The sequence below is a fragment of the Hyla sarda genome, chromosome 10 (genome assembly GCF_029499605.1).
Source record: "Hyla sarda isolate aHylSar1 chromosome 10, aHylSar1.hap1, whole genome shotgun sequence".
NCBI classification, from domain to species: domain Eukaryota; kingdom Metazoa; phylum Chordata; class Amphibia; order Anura; family Hylidae; genus Hyla; species Hyla sarda.
Window position 1 is genome coordinate 73,443,742 of NC_079198.1, and position 22,798 is coordinate 73,466,539.

General features: G+C 42.7%; 1 protein-coding gene across 1 annotated transcript in view; it reads left to right on the forward strand.

Moving 5' to 3' along the window:
- Positions 1-18,986, forward strand: part of BACE1 (beta-secretase 1) — a 61,255-nt gene extending 42,269 nt beyond the window's left edge. The window contains exons 6-9 of the mRNA XM_056542790.1: positions 2,630-2,731; positions 7,177-7,326; positions 10,274-10,445; positions 15,357-18,986. Coding sequence (XP_056398765.1) covers positions 2,630-2,731; positions 7,177-7,326; positions 10,274-10,445; positions 15,357-15,598 — 666 coding nt within the window. The 3' untranslated portion in view covers positions 15,599-18,986. The remainder of the gene's footprint in view (positions 1-2,629; positions 2,732-7,176; positions 7,327-10,273; positions 10,446-15,356) is intronic.
- The last annotated feature ends 3,812 nt before the right edge of the window (positions 18,987-22,798 follow it).

Consider the following 22,798-nt stretch of genomic DNA (forward strand, 5'->3'; position numbering starts at 1 on the left):
TACACTGGTTGGGAAACATTGTCTGTTTCCTAACTCAGTGTTTCCCAACCTGTGTGCCTCCAGCTGTTGCAAAACTATAACTGCCAGCATGCACTGATAGACTGTGCATGCTGGGAGTTGTAGTTTTGCACCAGCTGGAGGTCCCCCCCCCCCCCCCCCCTGTGAATGTACAGGGTACTTTCACATGGACAGGGGGCTTACAGTGAGTATCAGGCTGCAAGTTTGCGATGCAGCAAATTTTGCGCGGCAGCTCAAACTCGTAGCGGGAAACTCGCTGTAACCCCCCGCCCGCGTGACTGTCCCCTAAAAACACTACACTACACTAACACAAAATAAAATAAAAAGTAAAAAACACTACATATACACATACCCCTATACAGCCCCCCTCCCCTCCCCAATAAAAATGAAAAACGTCTGGTACGTCACTGTTTCCAAAATGGAACCTCCAGCTGTTGCAAAACAACAACTCCCAGTATTGCCGGACAGCCGTTGACTGTCCAAGCATGCTGGGAGTTTTGCAACAGCTGGAGGCACCCTGTTTGGGAATCACTGGCGTAGAATACCCCTATGTCCACCCCTATGCAAATCCCTAATTCAGGCCTCAAATGCGCATGGCGCTCTCACTTCGGAGCCCTGTCGTATTTCAAGGAAACAGTTTAGGGCCACATATGGGGTATCGCCGTACTCGGGAGAAATTGCCTAACAAATTTTGGGGGGCTTTTTCTCCTTTCACCCCTTATGAAAAGGGGAAGTTGGGGTCTACACCAGCATGTTGGTGTAAAAAAAAAAAAATTTTTACACTAACATGCTGGTGTTGCCCTATACTTTTCATTTTGACAAGAGGTAAAGGGGAAAAAAGCCCCCCAAAATTTGTAATGCAGTTTCTCCTGACTACGGAGATACCACATATGTGGGCGCAAAGTGCTCTGGGGGCGCACAACAAGGCTCAGAAGGGAGAGTGCGCCATGTACATTTGAGGTGATTTGCACAGGGGTGGCTGATTGTTACAGCGGTTTTGACAAACGCAAAAAAGAAAAAAAAAAACACATGTGACCCCATTTCGGAAACTACACCCCTCACGGAATGTAATGAGGGGTGCAGTGAGAATTTACACCCCACAGGTGTCTGACGGATCTTTGGAACAATGGGCTGTGCAAATAAAAAATTTTGTACAGCCCACTGTCCCAAAGATCTGACAGACACCAGTGGGGGGTAAATGCTCACTGTACCCCTTGTTACATTCCTCAAGGGGTCTAGTTTCCAAAATGGTATGCCATGGGGGGTTATTTTGCTGTCCTGGCACCATAGGGGCTTCCTAAATGCGACATGCCCCCGAGCAAAATTTGCTCTCAAAAAGCCAAATATGACTCCTTCTCTTCTGAGCATTGTAGTTCGCCCGTAATGCACTTCATGCCAACTTATGGGGTACCTTCATACTCAGAAGAGATGGGGTTACAAATTTTGGGGGGTATTTTCTGCTATTAACCCTTGCAAAAATGTGAAATTTGGGGGGAAACACACATTTTAGTGAAAATTTATTTTTATTTTTTTACATATGCAAAAGTCGTGAAACACCTGTGGGGTATTAAGGCTCACTTTATTTCTTGTTATGTTCCTCAAAGGGTCACGTTTCAAAAATGGTATGGCATGTGTTTTTTTTTTTGCTGTTCTGGCACCATAGGGGCTTCCTAAATGCAACATGCCCCCCAAAAACCATTTCTGAAAAACGTACTCTCCAAAATCCCCTTGTCGCTCCTTCGCTTCTGAGCCCTCTACTGCGCCCGCCGAACACTTTTCATGGACATATGAGGTATGTGCTTACTCAAGAGAAATTGGGCTACAAATTCAAGTATACATTTTCTCCTTTTAACCCTTGTAAAAATTCAAAAATTGGGTCTACAAGAAAATGCAAGTGTAAAAAATGAAGATTGTGAATTTTCTCCTTCACTTTGCTGCTATTCCTGTGAAACACCTAAAGGGTTAAAACGCTGACTGAATGTCATTTTGAATACTTTGGGGGGTGCGGTTTTTATAATGGGGTTATTTGTGGGGTATTTCTAATATGAAGACCCTTCAAATCCACTTCAAACCTGAACTGGTCCCTGAAAAATAGTGAGTTTGAAAATTTTGTGAAAAATTGGAAAATTGCTGCTGAACTTTGAAGCCCTCTGGTGTCTTCCAAAAGTAAAAACACGTCACTTTTATGATGCAGACATAAAGTAGACATATTGTATATGTGAATAAAATAAAATAAATATTTGGAATATCCATTTTCCTTACAAGCAGAGAGCTTCAAAGTTAGAAAAATGCTAAATTTTCAAATTTTTCATCAAATTTGGGGATTTTTCACCAAGAAAGGATGCAAGTTACCACAAAATTTTACCACTATGTTAAAGTAGAATATGTCACGAAAAAACAATCTCGGAATCAGAATGATAACTAAAAGCATTCCAGAGTTATTAATGTTTAAAGTGACAGTGGTCAGATGTTCAAAAAATGGCCGGGTCCTAAGGTGTAAAATGGCTGGGTCCTTAAGGGGTTAAAAGTGTTTATTCAAGAAATGTCTGTACCTTTAATGGAGAACATGAGTTTTCATCTGATTTACCATTGTTCTGTCTTATATTCTCAGTACAACTATGATAAGAGCATTGTTGACAGTGGAACCACAAACCTTCGCCTGCCAAAGCGTGTGTTTGATGAAGCTGTTAAAGCGATAAAAGCTGCTTCCTCGGTGAGTGAAATGATAATCAGAGCAGGAACAGAGAGGACTTGTCTATTTTCCACTTCTACTATACCTACCTACATTCACACTGTTCTTAATGTGAAGACATCAAAGGATTTTTTTTTTTACGCTTTAGCTTTTCTTTTTTTTTTTCTCAATTGTTTTCTTTTTCATTATTTTCAAATAAAGAATTAGTAAAGACCGGCCAGGACCATATGACATTGACCAGAAACAGTAGAGAATGTGGATATACAACACATAAAATGATCAGCAATTGAGGGGGATAGCCCAAAAAGTATTAAGCGAGAGCAGAAGGAAAGAGTGAAGAAAAGAAAAAATAGGGGGAAGGAGAGGAAAGAAAGGAAGAAAAGTCAGGTTCCAAAATGGGTGTAAGTCAACAATGTCATCAGCATAGTCTGCACAAGACCAATTCAAACCAGGTAGGCACAGCTAACTAGCAGCAGCCACCAATCTAGCATGGCGTCCCTGACAGTGGATCTGCTTGTTTAGGAAACTTACAACAAAATGTTATAGAGTAATAGGGTCACTGTTTTGGGAGTGACAATCACTTAAGTCTCATCGTAAAGATCTTATCTAACAACTCTTCACATCTCAGCTTCCTGACCTCCTCAAGGAAGAGGAGTATAAAAGGTATAACTGCAATTATACCAATATTTTCAGATTTATGTTGAAGTAACACTTGGAGATTCATTCATAAAACACATTTGCATACATATAATTCCTTCAACTATTTCTCCTTTATGCCATGGAATCATTTTGTCCTCCGTGTTTTATGGTTCAATTAAACTTTTGCAAACAACAGAGACAATAGACCAAAGTGTATGTTGGTAACAGTGCAATATGAAACTAGGGTGTATAGGTATCGCAAGTGAGCTCATTGAACTACTGCCAAGCATATAAATTGTAATTGTAACCGTAGTAAAGGACAAAGAGAAACTGCCACAATCAGACTATGGATACATATAAAACATTCATACAGAGAAATAATAAGCAGGAAAAGAAAAGGAAGAGAGGAAATGATCGCACTGATTACAATCCAGAGTCGGGAGGAGATGAGCTGACTAAATTTCATAAGTTGACGATTCTGTGACGATTTATATTGATTTTCAGATAACAGGTCTACAAAATTTCACCAAATAAAACTTTTAATATAGTGTTCCTTGTGTAATTAGCTGACACTTTCCCATTCACTTGCTTTTAAAATTATCAGCATAAATATGTTTAAAATGTAATAGAAAAAATGGCCACTAGGTGGCGCTGTTCTGGTCCCTGCTGCAATTAATACAGTGAGTTTGGTCTCCTCCCGGCCTGGCAGGAGTCCAAACTCAGGAAGTGTTTCTCTGCAATGCACGGAGCTTGATTGACAGCTGCAAAGAGCCTCACTGAAAGCTGCACAGAGATTGAGGTCTTCTATTCATCGCAGTGCTGCAAAATGTGAGGGCGGAATTGGTCCCCCAGCAGGCTTCAGTGGTTTCATGCCTGCTGGGAAATTGCACTGTGAGCAAGAAGAGCTTTTTATTAGGAGTAGTTAGGTAACATAGCCTGAGTTAGTTTACAAAAGTTTATTTGGTGACAGGTGCTCTTTAATCTGTCAATCATTTCAATAGGCAAGGGGGTTTGGCAGATATCCAATCTCTAGAGATAACTTACCACCTGAATGAACAAACAAAGCATGCTTTTCTGAGCAGAAGCAGCACCCAGAAGAAGAGGCCAGGCAACTGATGGGGACCAGTGAGTCCCATTGCGTTTACCCAGAGTGTAAAGTCCACCAAATATGAAGATGTGTACCCTCTTCCTTTCCACACCTCTAGCACACCACAGAATCAAGGGAAATTATATGTTTTAATTTAGCAGGATTGCAGTACCAACATGAAAGCTACATATAGTTCAGGCTGATGAGTCTATAGACACTCCCAATTCCCTTTCTCATACCTGGATGAATGGCAGTGGGGTGAAAAGTTACCTCCCCATCAGTAATGGTATAGAGAAGACACCAAGTGAGACAAGAGCCAGATTGGCAGCATATGTCTTTAAATGGGTTAACAAAAAGGCAGAGGCACCCAGAATCCCCACTGCCAATAGGAGGGCTGGGTTATCAAATATAGGGGCTAGGAGGGGAAGGGAAGGTGGGTAAACCCAATTTTGCTGCGTACTCATTCCAGAAACCTAGGATTTGTGAAGTGGTGTACAAAGAAGTAGTGACCCACCCACTCAGTTTTTACCCAAACCCACTGCTTAGAATTACTGTGGTGAAACCAATAAAGAATGTACAACAATGGTGACGCCTTATGGTACATGGATAAATCCAGCAACCCGAGGCCACCTTTAAGTTTGGGCTTAGTGAGAAAGTGAAGGAGAATCGAGGAGTACCAGACGAGGTGCATCACAAGAGATTTTAAAGCTTACCTGTCAGATCCCACAAAATGTTTATTTTTATGTTACTCAGTACCTAATCCTGATCATGTACATGTAAATTGTATGTATCTATCTGTGATGGCACACTAGTGCTTCTGTGTGTGGTGCAAGATTGTGGCTCGGGGTGGTTAGATGTATCACTTTGTGACGCCAGGGCACTGTTAACCTACGCAGTCCGAGGATAGGAAAGCTTCTCCTGGGCCAGGTGCGGGATAAGAAATACACCGATGCCAGGTTATGAATAACTGTCTTTACTGAGGCAGGAGAAGATGTTGCAATCCTCACAGCGCAGATTAAGAGTAGAGGAGATGCAGAGTAACCCTTGGGAGCCCTGTAGACTTACTGTGACTTGTAGTGTTTTACTTGGGACTTTAGACTTGATGCTGAAGCCTCCCACACTTACTATCAAGGTTCTGATAGTGTCCAATTAACTTTACTCTGCTAGGGAATAAACTATCACTGTGGGGCCCGTCGACTCACTGGGTATTGTGTTCACAATTAAGAATTTCTAACTCCTCCTGGGCAGGGAACACTTGCAGAATGACGTGGTCGCTTGTTTAGGCTTCCCTTAGATCACCTCATAATCCTGCTGTCTTTTCTCCACACTGCAGCTCACACTGAGCTCTGCATTAAACACACACTCTCCAACAACAACTAAACTGAACTGAATAGCTCCCCCCCTACACTATATATGGCCTAGCTAGGGGACCTCCCATTGGGCAACCAGGGTCACATGGGTACACTGCATCCTGCCTTCTAACAGATATCCTGTACATTTCTTAAAGGTACAGTGCAAAACAATATAAATTAACAGGCAAAGATCATATATTGAAGCATGACCTGAGCAGCAGGGCCCATCATAGGCACCTGAAGCAATGTTTACCTGACAGGACACACTCCAGTACTGGGATACCACATATCACCGATATTTCACTAAAAATAGCATATTATAGCTGCTCAAGGTCTTTTTCATCTTTCCAAAGGGAGGGGGCGTGTCCTTCTTTTCCTTGCACTGTGATGACTCCTCTCCCTCCCTCACTCTGCTGACTCACTGCTCCCTGGAGCAGCCTGGCAGTCCTGCTCTGTAACCCTTTCCTCTCTGGTTTTATGCCAGACGCACACGCAATGATTATTAGAGATTGCCTGTACTCTACCACCAAAGACAATATGATGAGTGTATAACTTAGATCTTCCTAAATTAATGTTAAAAGTACACTGTTTTTTTTATGCATACATTTTATATATGTTCCTATGTCATTCATGTGTATCATCCTTTGCCAGTCCTGTAATGCTGGAACTTTTAGTTTTGGAATAGTTGGAGGTGCAGTGTTTGGATAACTATTTTTTGCAGCTCTGTGTTTCCTTCAGCTGTGTGCCTACAGCTTTTGTAAAAAACTACAGCTCACAGCATGCTTAGACATCATTTGACTGTCCAAGCATGCTTTGAGTTGTAGTTTTGCAACAGCTGGAGGCCCATATTTGGTAAAAATCTGTGTGACAGTAGTGTTGTTACAGGCTGTGTTCCTCCTGTAGCCTTGTCAATCAGCCATCTCGTGTCTATGACCCTTGGACATACTCATGCTGCAGTGGGACTCATCAGTGTCCCAGGAGGTATGGGGACCCCTAGTGGTTGGATTTTCAAAGGCAGTTTTCTTTAATAAAATGTGAACATTTTTTTAAAGAAATTTATTAGAAAAACTATTGTTTTGCCAAGATGTACAACATATAAAAAGTTTTTTTTATATCTGACAGTGCCCATTTAAGACTTTACAATAAGAAAGAATAATGTGGATGGGAATCATCTGAAATAGATATACTGTAAGAAACAAGAGAGGGTATTCATTTTAACCGAAAGTATCCGCTAAAGCCAAGAAAGGGGAAGGTTCGACCAACTAAGCAGGTCCCTTCTGACCTCCCCTTATATGTGAAAGAAGTTAAAGTGAAAAAGGTTAGACAGGTCATATAATATCTGCATCCCCAAATAATATTTCTGCTTGTTTCATTATCCTATTTTATAGACCGAGAAATTCCCTGATGGCTTCTGGTTGGGAGAACAGCTGGTATGCTGGCAGGAAGGTACAACACCATGGAATATCTTCCCAGTAATTTCTCTGTACTTGATGGGCGAAGCTACCAATGAGTCCTTCCGCATCACTATCTTGCCGCAGGTTAGAATGCTGTATACATCTAGATATTTTATTACAAAATGCAAGACCTACCCCCCTCCTTACTAAACACAGGAGGTTCGTAACGTAATATTCATTATGTTATAGCATATATTGTGATGGCACTGCCACCTTTCAATCATCCCAGGAGCAAAGTAAGTAATGAATGGGCTGCATAGAGGGAGCTTACTATATACATGTATACACTCAACTCAGTACTAAAACAGTACGCAGTAAGCTCCTAATCTCTCTCTGTATACTGCCCTCAGAATATTCCCAGTAGAAGTTGGTAAGGGCATAGTAAAAGTATATTAAAGGGGTTATCCAGGAAAAAACTTTATATATATATATATATATATATATATATATATATTCTCACACACAAATATAAATACTTATACCTGTGGTCGCCCTGCATATCCTCCATAAGCTGAAGACAGAAATGTAGAGGTTCTTTGTGCAGGTGGATACTGCAGCCTGCCATGGCCAATAGGCTGAGAAAATAGTACATCAGATCAGAAAAAAATTCATTGCCTAGCACTGCTTGCATCTGTACAGATACTGGACAAGCATAGTTGTGCAATATGAGCTCAGTGATCAGCAGCATGAGATGTGGATGGCAGTAGGATATAATTATAATATATCCTTAAAGGGGTATTCCAGGAAAAAACTTTTCTTTATATATCAACTGGCTCCAGAAAGTTAAACAGATTTGTAAATTACTTCTATTAAAAAAATCTTAATCCTTTCAGTACTTATGAGCTGCTGAAGTTGAGTTGTTCTTTTCTGTCTAAGTGCTCTCTGATGACACGTGTCTCGGGAACCGCCCAGTTTAGAAGCAAATCCCCATAGCAAACCTCTTCTAAACTGGGCGGTTCCCAGGACAAGCAGAGATGTCAGCAGAGAGAACTGTTGCCAGACAGAAAACAACAACTCAACTTCAGCAGCTGATAATTATTGAAAGGATTAAGATTTTTTTTTAATAGAAGTAATTTACAAATCTGTTTAAGTTTCTGGAGACAATTGATATCTAAAAAAATGTTTTTCCCTGGAATACCCCTTTAACCTCTTATGGACCCAGGACGTATGGGTACGTCCTGGGTCCCGGTCCTGCGATATAACGTGGGGTCACACGGTGATCCCGCATCATATCACGGCAGGCCCGGCGTCATAGTGAAGCCGAGACCTGCCTCTAATAGCGTGCAGCACTGATTGTGGTGCCGCGCGCTATTAACCCTTTAGCCGCGCGCTCAAAGCTGAGCTGAGGCTAAAAACAAAAGTGAAAGTTGCCAGTTAGCTCAGGGAGCTGTTCGGGATCGCCGCGGTATAATCGCGGCATCCCGAACAGCTGTAGCACAGGAGGAGGTCTCTTACCTTCCTTCCTGCAGTCTGATCGCCGAATGAATGCTTCATGTCTGAGATCCAGGCTTGAGCAATCAATCGCCGAAAACACTGATTGATGCATTCTTATGGAGATGAATCAATCAGTGTTAAAGATCAGTTAATGCAATGGTATAGCCCCCTATAGGAGCTATAATATTGCATTAAAAAAGTGTAAAAAATCATTAACCCTTTCAATTATCCCTTCCCCTAATAAAAGTTTGAATCACCCGGCATTTCCAAGAATTAAAAAAACACAGTGTAAATAAAAATAAACATATGTGGTATCGCCGCGTGCGGAAATGTCCGAATTATAAAAATATACCGCTTTTGAAACCGCACGTTCAATGGCGTACGCGCCAAAAAATTCCAAAGTCCAAAATAGCGCATTTTTGATCACTTTTTATACCACAAAAAAGTGAATAAAAAGTGATCAAAAAGTCTGATCAGAACAAAAATGGTACCGCTAAAAACTTCAGAAGATGACCATTTTAAACGTATACATTTTCCTGCATGTATTCATGATTTTTTTTCAGAAGTGATACAAAATCAAACCTATACAAGTAGGGGATCATTTTAACCGTATGGACCTACAGAATAAATATAAGGTATCATTTTTGCCGAAAAATGTACTGCGTAAATTGCGTAAAGCCGGAAGCCCCCAAAACTTACAAAATAGTGTTTTTTCATCAATTTTGTCGCACATTGATTTTTTTCCCCGTTTCACCGTAGATTTTTGGGTAAAATGACTAATGTCATTACAACGTAGAATTAGTGACAATAAATAAAGCGTTATTATTATTATTATAATAACGTCAGCAGAGAGCACTTTGCTCGTGATGTCATCAGAGAGCATTCCAAAAAGAAAAGAATTTCCTCGGTAGTATTCAGCAGCTAATAAGTACAGGAAGGATTAAGATTTTTTTAATAGAAGTAATTTACAAATATGTTAAATTTTCTGCCACCAGTTGATTTAAAGGAAAAAAAGTTTTCACTGGAGTACCCCTTTAAACACTTTTCATACTTGTAGTACACACAATCCTGCACTCACCGCTCGGGTTCAATACGACCAGCTCCTCCCAGAATTCAATCCGACTGGCAGGTGTGCTTGGCATGGGGCGCTCAGAGGCGACTGCCGGTGATTTCACGCACAGAGATTATGCGCTTCTTCCGGCCTCAAGGCCGGAAGAAGCGCATAATCTCTGTGTGTGAAACCACCGGCAGTCGTCTCTGAGCGCCCCATGCCAAGCACACCTGCCAGTCGGATTGAATTCTGGGAGGAGCTGGTCGTATTGAACCCGAGCGGTGAGTGCAGGATTAAGTTTTCTGTGTGCTACATTATATATCCTCATTCTTGGTTTCATTGATCCTAGCACCACCACGGGACAATCTTGTATCTGTCGATCCACTGAGTGTATCCTTTCATGTTCCATTGGCATTAGAGTTATTGTCCATACCTTCAGTGGTGCCACTCGTACCCGCTTTATACTTTGTTGTTAGATCAACTTTTCATACTTGTGTAACTTGTGCAGCAAAGCTTTGTGTGATACATCAGACTTTGTCTTTCCAGCAATACCTTCGTCCTGTGGAGGATATCGCTACGTCTCAGGATGACTGCTATAAGTTTGCGGTATCCCAGTCTTCCACGGGCACAGTTATGGGAGCTGTCATCATGGAGGGCTTTTATGTTGTTTTTGATCGTGCACGTAAACGCATAGGATTCGCAGTCAGCACATGTCATGGTAAGAGATCATTCACGTTTGTTATAAAAATAACATTGTGATAACTGCTTTGAGTTATTGTGTAAATGCAGCCTATATTCTGCTGACAGCACCTGCAGGGCAGTGGCAGAGAATATGCTTAACATTAGAATCATTAAGGATTAAGAAATGGCAGATAATCTTAAAGTGGCTCGGATAAAGGGCTTCACTAAAATTGTACAACCTATTACTTTATACACAGCAGGGACATGTTATTATAGATGCCATAGAGATTATGGTCAGGAGCAGAGAACTGCTATTGAGCCCTCCATCATCTTTCTTACACAATACAGGATACCACTTCCTGGGAGACTAGAAAAATAGAGATCAGTGGAAATGTGGTTAAAGTGTACCTGTCAGATCCAACTATTTTTTATTTTTTTTATATATCACTCAGTACCTAATCCTGACCATGTACATCTAATTTTTATGTGTCTAGCACCTTTATTTAGCTCACTAGTCTGAATTCCTTTCAAAGGGAGGGGGTGTGGCTTCACTGTTCAGGTCTCCGCCCCCCTCTCTGCTCACATCTCCCCTAGCATTAGCAAAACTACAACTCCCAGCTTGTCCTCACTGACAGTAGCCGGACACAAGCTGACAGTGGGAGGATTTTTCCTCCAGCTCTGAGCCCTGCGCTCACAGCTGTCAATCAAGGAAGTGTGTCCATGACATAGGATGTGACGCATGGACACAGCAGGACTAGTATGTGTCCAAGCAGGCAGGGGGGGGGCAGTTTTTTGACTGGCTTTTTCAGTATGAAATACTGAAAATTTTCTAATGGAAGCAATTGCAAAACCTATTGGTTTTGCATGCTTTACAACATATCAAAAGTTTTTGTATCTGACAGTGCCAGTGCCCATTTAAGTTACTTATAGCAGGCAAATAAGGCTCTCATTTCCTACTATTCTTCACAGATATGCCATGTGCTTTGGCACATTTTAACTTGTGGCCCTATTATAAATTTAGTGTTTCTAGGTCACCACATGTAAATATATATAGTATTAATATAAAGATTATTAAAGGGGTACTCCGGTGAAAACCTTTTTTCTTTTAAATCAACTGGTGCCAGAAAGTTAAACAGATTTGTAAATTACTTCTATTAAAAAATCTTAATCCTTCCTGTACTTATTAGCTGCTGAATACTACAGAGGAAATTCTTTTCTTTTTGGAATTCTCTCTGATGACATCACGAGCACAGTGCTCTTTGCTGATGTCATTATAATAAAAATAATAACTCTTTATTTATTGTTGTCCTTAGCGGGATTTGAACCCAAGGCCCCAGCACTGCAAGGCAGCAGTGCTAACCACTAAGCCACCATGCTTCCCTTAACATACATCTGCTATGCATGGTTGCTAAAATGGACAGAGATGTCAGCAGAGAGCACTGTGCTCGTGATGTCATCAGTGTTCCAAAACGAAAGGAATTTCCTCTGTAGCATTCAGCAGCTAATAAGTACTGGAAGGATTAAGATTTTTTAATAGAAATAATTTACAAATATGTTTAACTTTCTGACACCAGTTGATTTAAAAGAAAAAAGGTTTTCACCGAAGTACCCCTTTAATGTGTTCAGTGTAAATACATGTATTATTAGTAAAAAGATTATTATTGTGCGCCATGCTGCCATCTTTCTCCTCCAATACCTCCTTTTCAGCTTCCTACAGCTTCATAAAGATGGTAAATTGAACTGGTACATTTATGTATGGCCACTACATTGCTGCAAAAAGATTACTGAAAGTCATATAGGTAGTTTCTCTGTAAAGTGGGATGTACCTTGCCAGACTGCACATGCACATGCACATGTAGTGCCCCTGCCACAGTCTAATCACATACAGACCCCTCCCTCCACAGTCTAATCACATACATACCCCTCCCCACAGTCTAATCACATACATACCCCTCCCCCACAGTCTAATCACATACAGACCCCTCCCCCCCACAGTCTAATCACATACATACCCCTCCCCCCAGTCTAATCACATACAGACCCCTCCCCCCACAGTCTAATCACATACAGACTGCTCCCCCCCCCACAGTCTAATCACATACAGACCCCTCCCCCACAGTCTAATCACATACAGACCGCTCCCCCCCACAGTCCAATCACATACACAGACCTTCGCCCTTTGTATAATAAAATGCAGAGCCTCCCCAAAGTAAAATCATATGCAGAGCTCTCACCACAGTATATACACATACAGAGCTCTTCCCCTCAACAGAATATTCATATTTAGAGTTCCCTTACCACAGCAAACAATAATCACATGTGGAGTCCCTCCCCACAGTATTAAAGGGGTTTTCTGGAGGAAACAATTTTTTTTAAGTCAACTGGTGCCAGAAAGTAAAACAGATTTCTAAATTACTTCTAATAAAAAATCTTAATCCTTCCAGTACTTATCAGCTGCTGTATGCTTCAGAGGAAGTTCTTTTCTTTTTGAATTTCTTTCAAGTCTGACCACATTTTTTTATCAGTGATTTATTTTTATCAGTGATCATTGTTTAACTAAAGGGAATGTGTCATCAGAAAATGAACTACTGTTCAAAACGGGTACTCTAAGCAGCTGGTACCATAATGGTAAACAGATTTGTAAATTACATCAATTTAAAATCTTTCCAGTACTTCAGCTTCTGTAAACTCCAGACGAAGTTGTGTAGTTCTTTCCAGTCAGACCACAGTGCTCTCTGCTGACTTCTCTGTCCATTTGCGAAACTGTCCAGAGTAAGAGAAAATCCCCATAGAAAACCTCTTGTTAGGATTCGGCAGGCTGGATGTGGATCCTCTGTGTCAGCGAGGGATTGGCGTGGACCGTACCGGTGGACCGGTTCTAAGTTGCTACTGGTATTCACCAGAGCCCGCCGCAAAGCGCGATGGTCTTGCTGCGGCGGTAGCAACCAGGTCGTATCCACCGGTAACGGCTCACCCTCTCTGACTGCTGAGACTGGCGTGGTACAGAAGGACAAGGCAAGAGCAAGGTCAGACGTAGCAGAAGGTCAGGGCAGGCAGCAAGGGTCATAGTCCAGGGTAACGGCAGAAGGTCTGGTAACACTGGAAGGCAATCACAGAAACGCTTTCACTAGGCACAAGGCAACAAGATCCGGCAATGCAGGGAAGGGGAAGTGAGGTAATACAGGCATGGAGCAAGTGAGCTAATACACTGATTGGGCCAGGCACCAATTAGTGGTGCACTGGCCCTTTAAATCTTAGAGAGCTGGCATCCCCGCTGGCAGTGTCAGTGCAGCGCTCCCGGTCAGCGGGTCTGACCGGGGCGCTGCAGAGAGGAGAACGCCGCGAGTGCTCCGGGGAGGAGCAGGGACCCGGAGCGCTTGGCGTAACACCTCTCTTGCTCCAGACAGTCCCTGGCATAGACAGAGGTGTCAGTAGAGAGCACTGTGGTCAGATAGAAAAGAAATTCAAAAAGAAAAAGATTTTCCTGTGGAGCATACAGCAGCTAAGTACTGAAAGGATTGAGGTTTTTAAATAGAAGAAACTTACAAATCTGTTTAACTTTCTGGCACTAGTTGATTTAAAGAAAAGAAAAAATGTTTTCCACCGGAGTACCCCTTTAATAAATGTAGAGCCAGCTCCTCAGTATACTAACAAGCAGTTATAACAACATGCAGCATGCAGACCCCTTCCTCACAGTATGAAAATATGTTGTGCTGTTGTGCCCCGCCACATATCTAATCATGTGCAGAGCCCCCGCCAGAGTCTACTGCAATGCAGAGCCCTCCTCCCACAGTATAATCACATGACAAATAGCACATTCAGAGTCCCCCTACCACAGTATAATCACATGACAAATAGCACATTCAGAGGCCCCCTACCACAGTAGAATTACATGACAAATAGCACATTCAGAGGCCCCCTACCACAGTATAATCACATGACAAATAGCACATTCAGAGGCCCCCTACCACAGTAGAATTACATGACAAATAGCACATTCAGAGGCCCCCTACCACAGTATAATCACATGACAAATAGCACATTCAGAGGTTCCCCACCACAGTATAATCACATGACAAATAGCACATTCAGAGGCCCCTTACCACAGTATAATCACATGACAAATAGCACATTCAGAGGCCCCCTACCAGAGCACTGTATAATCACATGACAAATAGCACATTCAGAGGCCCCCTACCACAGTAGAATTACATGACAAATAGCACATTCAGAGGCCCCCCACCACAGTATAATCACATGACAAATAGCACATTCAGAGGCCCCCTACCACAGTATAATCACATGACAAATAGCACATTCAGAGGCCCCCTACCACAGTATAATCACATGACAAATAGCACATTCAGAGGCCCCCTACCAGAGTACTGTATAATCACATGACAAATAGCACATTCAGAGGCCCCCTACCACAGTATAATCACATGACAAATAGCACATTCAGAGGCCCGCTACCACAGTATAATCACATGACAAATAGCACATTCAGAGGCCCCCTACCAGAGTACTGTATAATCACATGACAAATAGCACATTCAGAGGCCCCCTACCACAGTATAATCACATGACAAATAGCACATTCAGAGGCCCCCTACCACAGTATAATCACATGACAAATAGCACATTCAGAGGCACCGTATACAGTAATTACTTGAGGAGCCCCCCCCAATAGTATTATTAAATGTGGAGCTCACCATGCAGTCTAATGCCTGTCTAGCATGTGGCATTCCAGCTAGTTGCAGGAAGAAAAGGTCAGTCAGACAATAAGGTTCAGCTCTCTGAATGTTTTCCTCAGTCTGACACTGGTAGATAATATAGGTGGACTTTATTGCCCTCCATGAACTATTGTAGGGTTTAATAGTTATAAGCAGATCAGTTTATATAATGGTTATAAATGTTTCACCATATACTGTGTTGTAATATTTTACAGTTCATGACTATTCCCGCAAGGCCTCTGTGGACGGTCCATTTTATGCCTCAGACTTGGAAGACTGTGGATATAATACCCCCCAGCTGGATGAGTCGGCATTGATGACTACGGCCTATGTCATGGCCGGTGTCTGTGCGCTCTTCATGCTCCCCCTCTGTCTAATGTTGTTCCAGTGGCGCTGCTTCCGCTGTCTAAGACGATCCCAAGATGATTTTGCTGATGATATTTCCCTTCTGAAATAAGAAACTCCATCTCCTCTACATACATAGATGGCTGCTTCCAGAGGGCAGCAAGACAACATGGCCTGTGCGGCAGGGTTTGGCTATAAAATAGCCATTGGGGGCCAGGACACGTGTGAACCAAATGATGGATTATGTAGCAGCTTTACAATACAGCCTCTCAAATCTCTCACTTGTGATTAAGCAAAAATGCCTCTTTTTATCAGTGCTACATGTGAATAGGACAGAGGAAGCTTTTATTAACACAAAGCCATATTGAAGACTGTCAAACTGCTTTCCCTGTTGTCCATGCTTCACGCTAATTCATGTGGCCCCTGGTTTGCTGGTGATATTCTAAGTGTACATTATTTGGAATGCAAACAAAATCACGTAAGGAAAGCGGTGAAAGGGCGAAAGCCAATGGAAGAACCTGAGAGGATGAAAAGGCTCCAAATATGCACCAGCCCCATATTTGCAGGGTTCCATGTATGGCCATTGTAGTACAGGTGTGCTGGTGGCATCGATACACTATGAATGAGTGTAAAGAATGGGCGAAGCTAGGCAGTGAGTGCCCGAAGTCTAAATATCCCTTTCAGTCCACAAGGGCTAACTAACATTAGGGACCAAATGTTTACTATAAGGCAGGAAACCCTGTTAACCTAATATCCCCAAACTGTTTTTATGTATATTGCCTTCCTCAATATATTTATAACATTTCTTTTTGTTGGTGAAACTGGCAGCACCAAAATCAGGTAAATAGGTGAAAGACCAATTTTACATGAGGTTAAAGGGGTACTCCGGTGGAAAACTTTTTTTCTTAAATCAACTGGCTCCAGAAAGTTCAAACAGATTTGTAAATTACTTCTTTTAAAAAATCTTAATCCTTAGGCTAGGTTCAGACTACGGAATTTCCGCCTGCAATTTCGCTTTGAAATTCCGCTTGCTAAAATGTATAGTGTAGTGAATGGTTTTCCGTTCACAAATTCACACTTCGGAATTTGTGAACGGAAAATCCGCTTGGGAATTTCTGCCAGAAGAAAGGGGTTGCTCTTTCTTCAGGCGAAAATCCGCGCGGAACACATTGCAGTCTATTGGAGACTGTGTCCGCGCGGTCCTAGCGCCGACTGATTCCGTCAGCGCTGGACGCACTCGGAATCTCCGGGCGGAAATTTTCTGCCCGGAGATTCCGTAGTCTGAACCTAGCCTTATAGTACTTATATTAGCTGCTGAATACTACAGAGGGAATTCTTTTCTTTTTGGAACACAGAGCTCTCTGCTGGCATCACGAGCACAGTGCTTTCTGCTTACATATCTGTCCATTTTAGGAACTGTCCAGAGCAGCATATGTTTGCTATGGGGATTTTCTCCTGCTCTGGACAGTCCTTAAAATGGACAGAGATGTCAGCAGAGAGCACTGTGCTCGTGATGTCAGCAGAGAGTTCTGTGTTCCAAATAAGTACTGGAAGGATTAAGAATTTTTAATAGAAGTAATTTACAAATTTGTTTCACTTTCTGGCACCAGTTGAAAAAAAAAAAAGGTTTTCGACCGGAGTACCCCTTTAATAGCTGCAAATCCCCAGCCATCTGCTGGTCTGATCACTTGAACTAACACCATTATATAGATGTTGTGAATTTGGATAATGTGATCCATGGCGGGTGGGCCTGGATTTTCTGCTGTAATACAGGTGCAGAAATGCATCGGCAGTACACTCTTGTGAACTTGGCTGAAGTCAGAGGACCTGTCAGCTCTTCTGACATGTCTGTTATAGAAAATACTTGTATTTCTTATGACATAACTATTTAGCAGCATCTTTTCAAAGAACTCTGTTTAGCCGTTCCTCTCTTACTCCTCCTGAAAACTGATTTGGTAATTTGGCATTACCCTTATCAGTAGGGATGCATTCCTAAACAGATGATTAGCACTGATTGTTTAAATATACATTTCCAGGAGGAATAACGGGGAAAAGCACAAAACAAAGCTCTAAGGCTGGGTTCAGACTACGGAATTTCCACCTGCAATTCTGCTTTGAAATTGCAGGCGGAAATTCCGCTTGCTAACATGCATAGTGTAGTGTAGGGTTTCCGTTCACAAATTCACACTTCGGAATTTGTGAAGCGGAATTTGTGAACCTAAAAATCCGCTTGGAAATTTCCGCCTGAAGAAAGGCGTTGCTCTTTCTTCAGGCGGAAATCCGCGCGGAACACATTGCAGTCTATTGGAGACTGTGTCCGCGTGGTCCTAGCGCCGACTGATTCAGTCAGCGCTGGCCACACTCGGAATCTCTGGGCGGAAATTTTCTGCCCGGAGATTCTGTAGTCTAAACCTAGCCTAAGAAAGTTTATGGCACTGCCAAAGATAGTTGAGCACAGAACTATGACGCAGTCCCACAAAGTATTATTTTAAAGGGGTACTCCACTGGCCAGTGTTGCGGAAGTAAATGTTCTGAATGCTGTTTTTGCACTGAAGGGGTCAGACACACCCCCTCAATGCAAGTCTATGGGAGGGGGCGTGACGACTGTCACGCCCCGTCCTATAAACTTACATCGAGGGGGCGTTACCATGATGTCACGAAGGGGCGTGGCCAACTCCCGCAGCGCGAAAATAGCGTTCAGTACATTTACTTCCAAACGTTGGCCAGTGGAGTACCCCTTTAATGACTGTATGCATATCACCGCCCCAATAAGGACCCCCATTCTCGTGAACGGAGGGGTCCCAGCACTCTGAACCCCGTCCACTCAGCCGCTTATCACCCATCCTGTGGATAGGTGATAAGTTGTTTTTATCAGAAAACTTAACTTTAATTATTTCCAATGCTTTTTTGTCAGTATGGAATGCTTAGCCCTCCCCCGTAAATCTTTCATCTGTGGGGTCTCATCTGTATCAAATCCTTATGTAGCATATGAAACAGGTAGAAACACCTTGTAAAATATGTTGTCATTTAGTCAAAACCCTGTATGGTGATATCATCTTGTTTGTTATGAATGTGGCTGTGCAGCATTATACAGTGCGATTCTACCTGTATACATTGTAGGAAGATGAACACACACTGGAAGATCTGGTCTGGATCCAAAAGAACAATGTGTCAATGGAGATCAGATTTAAAGGGGGAGGGAGGACTTCTATGTAAAGGGTACATGTCATGACTTCATGCTGCCCGAACCATGCGTGACCCGGTGGCTTCTCCCTCTCCATCAGCCTTGGTTGATAGATCCTGATTGGGTATAGAGGGAGATCAAGGCTGGCGGGTGGAGAAAAGCCACTGGGTACCACCCTGGTGGATAACCGTTCAGGCAGCATGAAAGTGACTATACAGGTTCCCTTTAAATCATAGACAAAACAATCTTTTCAATCCAACTGTAAGTGATGATTAATAATTGTTGTATTTATGGTACTAAAAGAATCAGTAACAATCGAGAGCATCTAGACTCAGATTAATCTTTATTGTGTAATTGTTCCATATATTTGGTGGTTGGTAACAGATAATAGGATGACAATTATTTGTACTGTCACAAATAACTATTTTAGCCAGTTTATGGCCTCAAGGTTATGGTTGTGCTATATATTGGCACTAAGAGTCTATTAGTGTGTATTATGAAGCCAAAGGCACCTATGCGGCTGTGTGGGACCTCCATACTGCACTATAACAGGTGGATCTTTACCTACAGGCAGCGCTTCTAGGTGGGAATACATCAGTAGTAGAGCATCTTATGTTATTTTTCTCTTAAATTTCATGTAAATCAATGACAAAATGTCTTCTATGAAACTGGAGGCATAAACAGGTAGAGTAATTGTCCCTACATCTAGGCCACAGTACAGCTCTGTACCTTAGAGTGCTCATACACAGGACAGAAATGCTGCAGATTTATTTGCAACAGTAACTCCACACCAAGCTGGTGGCATGGATTTGCTGTTGCAGATTGTGGTGTAGAACTTCCATGCTGCCTGAACCAGGAGTCATTAGAGGGGTCCTCCTATGCTGCCTGAACCAGGAGTCATCAGGGTGGTCCTTCTATGCTGCCTGAACCAGGAGTCATCAGGGTGGTCCTCCTATGCTGCCTGAACCAGGAGTCATCAGGGTGGTCCTTCTATGCTGCCTGAACCAGGAGTCATCAGGGTGGTCCTCCTATGCTGCCTGAACCAGGAGTCATCAGGGTGGTCCTTCTATGCTGCCTGAACCAGGAGTCATCAGGGTGGTCCTTCTATGCTGCCTGAACCAGGAGTCATCAGGGTGGTCCTTCTATGTTGCCTGAACCAGGAGTCATCGGGGTGGTCCTTCTATGTTGCCTGTCCTGCCGGCCCTGATTGATAGAGCTTTCCCTATACCAGTGTTTCCCAACCAGGCTGTCTCCAGCTATTGCAAAACTACAACTCCCAGCATGTCAGGACAGTGAAGGCTGCTCAGGCATGCTGAGAGTTGTAGTTCTGTAACAGCTGGAGGCACCCTGGTTTGGAAACCCTGCCCTATACACATACAGGGAGTTATCTATCAATGAAGGTTGGTGGGGGGTAAAAGTCCGGGAACCATCCCATTGGTTTGTGATTCTGATGAAAGTGATGACAGGTCCCCGGTAAAATGTTTTACAGCAAAATGCACAACAGGCAAAATTCTGCAACTGTAATAGGTTGCAGATTTTCTGATCACAGATAAACAGTGTATCCACCCCATGTGGAAGCAGTGTGTAAAAACCTACAATGTTGCTGGATTTGTAATATTATCTGATGAAGCAAATTATTATTAAAAGATACCAGTTTTGTGTACCCCATGGTATACAATCACTCCACCAGATCCCTAATATCCTCTCTTAGGCTGCATTCACATCTCGTTTTTACATTACGGGTGTCAGATACGGCTGGGGGAGGGGCAAACCGGGCGCTCCCGTACCACAGCCGGACCAGCGCTGAACTCCATTTACTTTAATGAGCCGACCGGAGTCAAACGGTGACTCCGATCGGCTCATTTTTGACCCATATCCGGTTTTGTGTATACTACGGTTTTAGGTCCGGTCAGGAAATTGCATACGGGTCAAAAATGAGCCGACCGGAGTAAAATGGTGACTCCGATCGGCTCATTAAAGTCAATGGATTTCTGCGCCGGATCCGGCACCCATACAGTGAAAATGTGGTGTGCATGCACCCTTATTTTAGTGTGTTTTAAAATTGGGGTACAACATTTACATCTAAGAACACAGCCAGTGTCGCCAGTTTGCTATTTGATGAAATGTCTGAATAAAGTTTACGGTCAGTTTGAGGCCAGTATGTGAACAGGCTCGGTCTCTACATACTGGCCCTGATTTACTAAGAGGGCAGTGTAGTTTTCTTTGTGGGTTTTGACATTTTTCCACCATATTTTCTATTGTTTCCCTACATTTTGCTTTTTTACAACTGCTCTGATCTGTCCGGTTTTCCAGAGCTCAAATCCACCACATTATCTGTGGAAACATTAGTAAATATATTGTTGGGATTTTCCAAAGTGTCGGGAACATGCCCCTTTTTGATGACCACGCCCACTTTCCCCAGAAAACACACGCCTTTTTGGGGGTTTCTGAGTAAAATGGAGAGTTTATCTGTTTTTTTTTTGAAATTTTGGCACAAATTCTGGCCCAGACACATTTTGGCACACAACCCGACAAAACAGGTCGGGTTTACAATAGTAAATCAGGACCAGTGTGTTACTGTTGGTAGCTGCAGTCCTAACAGATGATAAACACAGACTGGCGACAAAAGCTCCTTTAGACCTACACATAGCCAGACGCCCCCCCGACATGTTTTGTTCCTAAGAGCTTCATCAGAGGTCTTGGCCTATGGCTGTTCAGTCATGGTTAACGTCAGTAAAAGTTACTGCATTCACACCTTACCGAACCTTAAAGGGGTACTCTGGTGGAAAACTATTTTTTTCCCATAAACTGGTGCCAAAAAGTTATACAGATATAAAAAAAAATATTAACCCTTCCAGTACTTATCAGCTGCTGTATACTACAGAGAAAGTTGAGTTGTTCTTTTCTGTCTGACCACAGTGCTCTCTGCCGACACCTCTGTCCATGTCAGGAACTGTCCAGAGCAGGAGAGGTTTGCTATGGGGTTTTGATCCTACTCTGGACAGTTCCTGACACAGACAGAGGTGTCAGCAGAGAGCACTGTGGTCAGACAAAAAACTATCCAACTTCCTCTGTAGTATACAGCAGCTGATAAGTACTGGAAGGGTTAAGATTTTTTTTAATAAAAGTACATTTACAAATCTGTTTAACTTTCTGGAGCCAGTTGATATGAAAAAAAAAAAATAGTTTTCCACCTGAGTACCCCTTTAATAAAGTGGTTGTGCAGGATTAGGAAATCATGGCTGTCTTCTTCCAGAAACAGCACCACAGCAACATACAGGTTGTGTGAGGAGCTGCAATCCTACTCTAAGCATCTCAATAGGTAAGATGCAAGCCTCATTTATAGTGACAACGCATCACTGTCCCAAAAAGTGCTTATAGTAACAATGCAGTTACTGTAAAACATTTGGGCATTCTGCAGTGTAATCTGTTTATATCTTGCTCTGTCGCTACAGCCTGCGCAGGAAGTCAGCAGAATTTCTTTTCAGACCTTTGCAGTTTGGTGCCATTACCCACAGCTTCTGCAGCCTTGCTCCATGCACACCACTAACAGAACCATCTTGGAGATGGGGATGGTAACCTCCAGACCAGTGTTTTCCAAACAATGTGTCTCCAGCTGTTGCAAAACTACAATTCCCAGCATGCCCGGACAGCCGAAGGCTGTCCGGGCATGCTGGGAATTGTAGTATTGCAACAGCTAGAGAAACGCTGTTAGAAAAACACTGCTCCAGACAGAACTGAGTATCCCATTGTTGGCAGGACATTGTGGGAGATTCAGGGCTTAAGTCCTGCAGGAACACATGGGAACTGTGTTCCTGCACTTTTTCCACAGCAGGAACACCATTCCCATTAGAAGGACCAGACCTTGAGTGGAAATCTTGGGTGAGTTCCTGCACTTTTTTAACCAGGACTTTTCTCAGGATCAGTGGGGTCCCATTGGATAGGGGTTAACTTAGTGCAATGGGTATACCCCTGTAAGGCCCTATTGTTCTGCAGATTGGAAGGGGTCTCGGGGATTAGCACCATAAAACAAACATAACGTATCCTAAGGATTGGTTTACATCTTTAATGCACGGAAAACCCCTGAGGCTATGTTCACACGGCAGAATTTCTGCATGAAAATTCTGC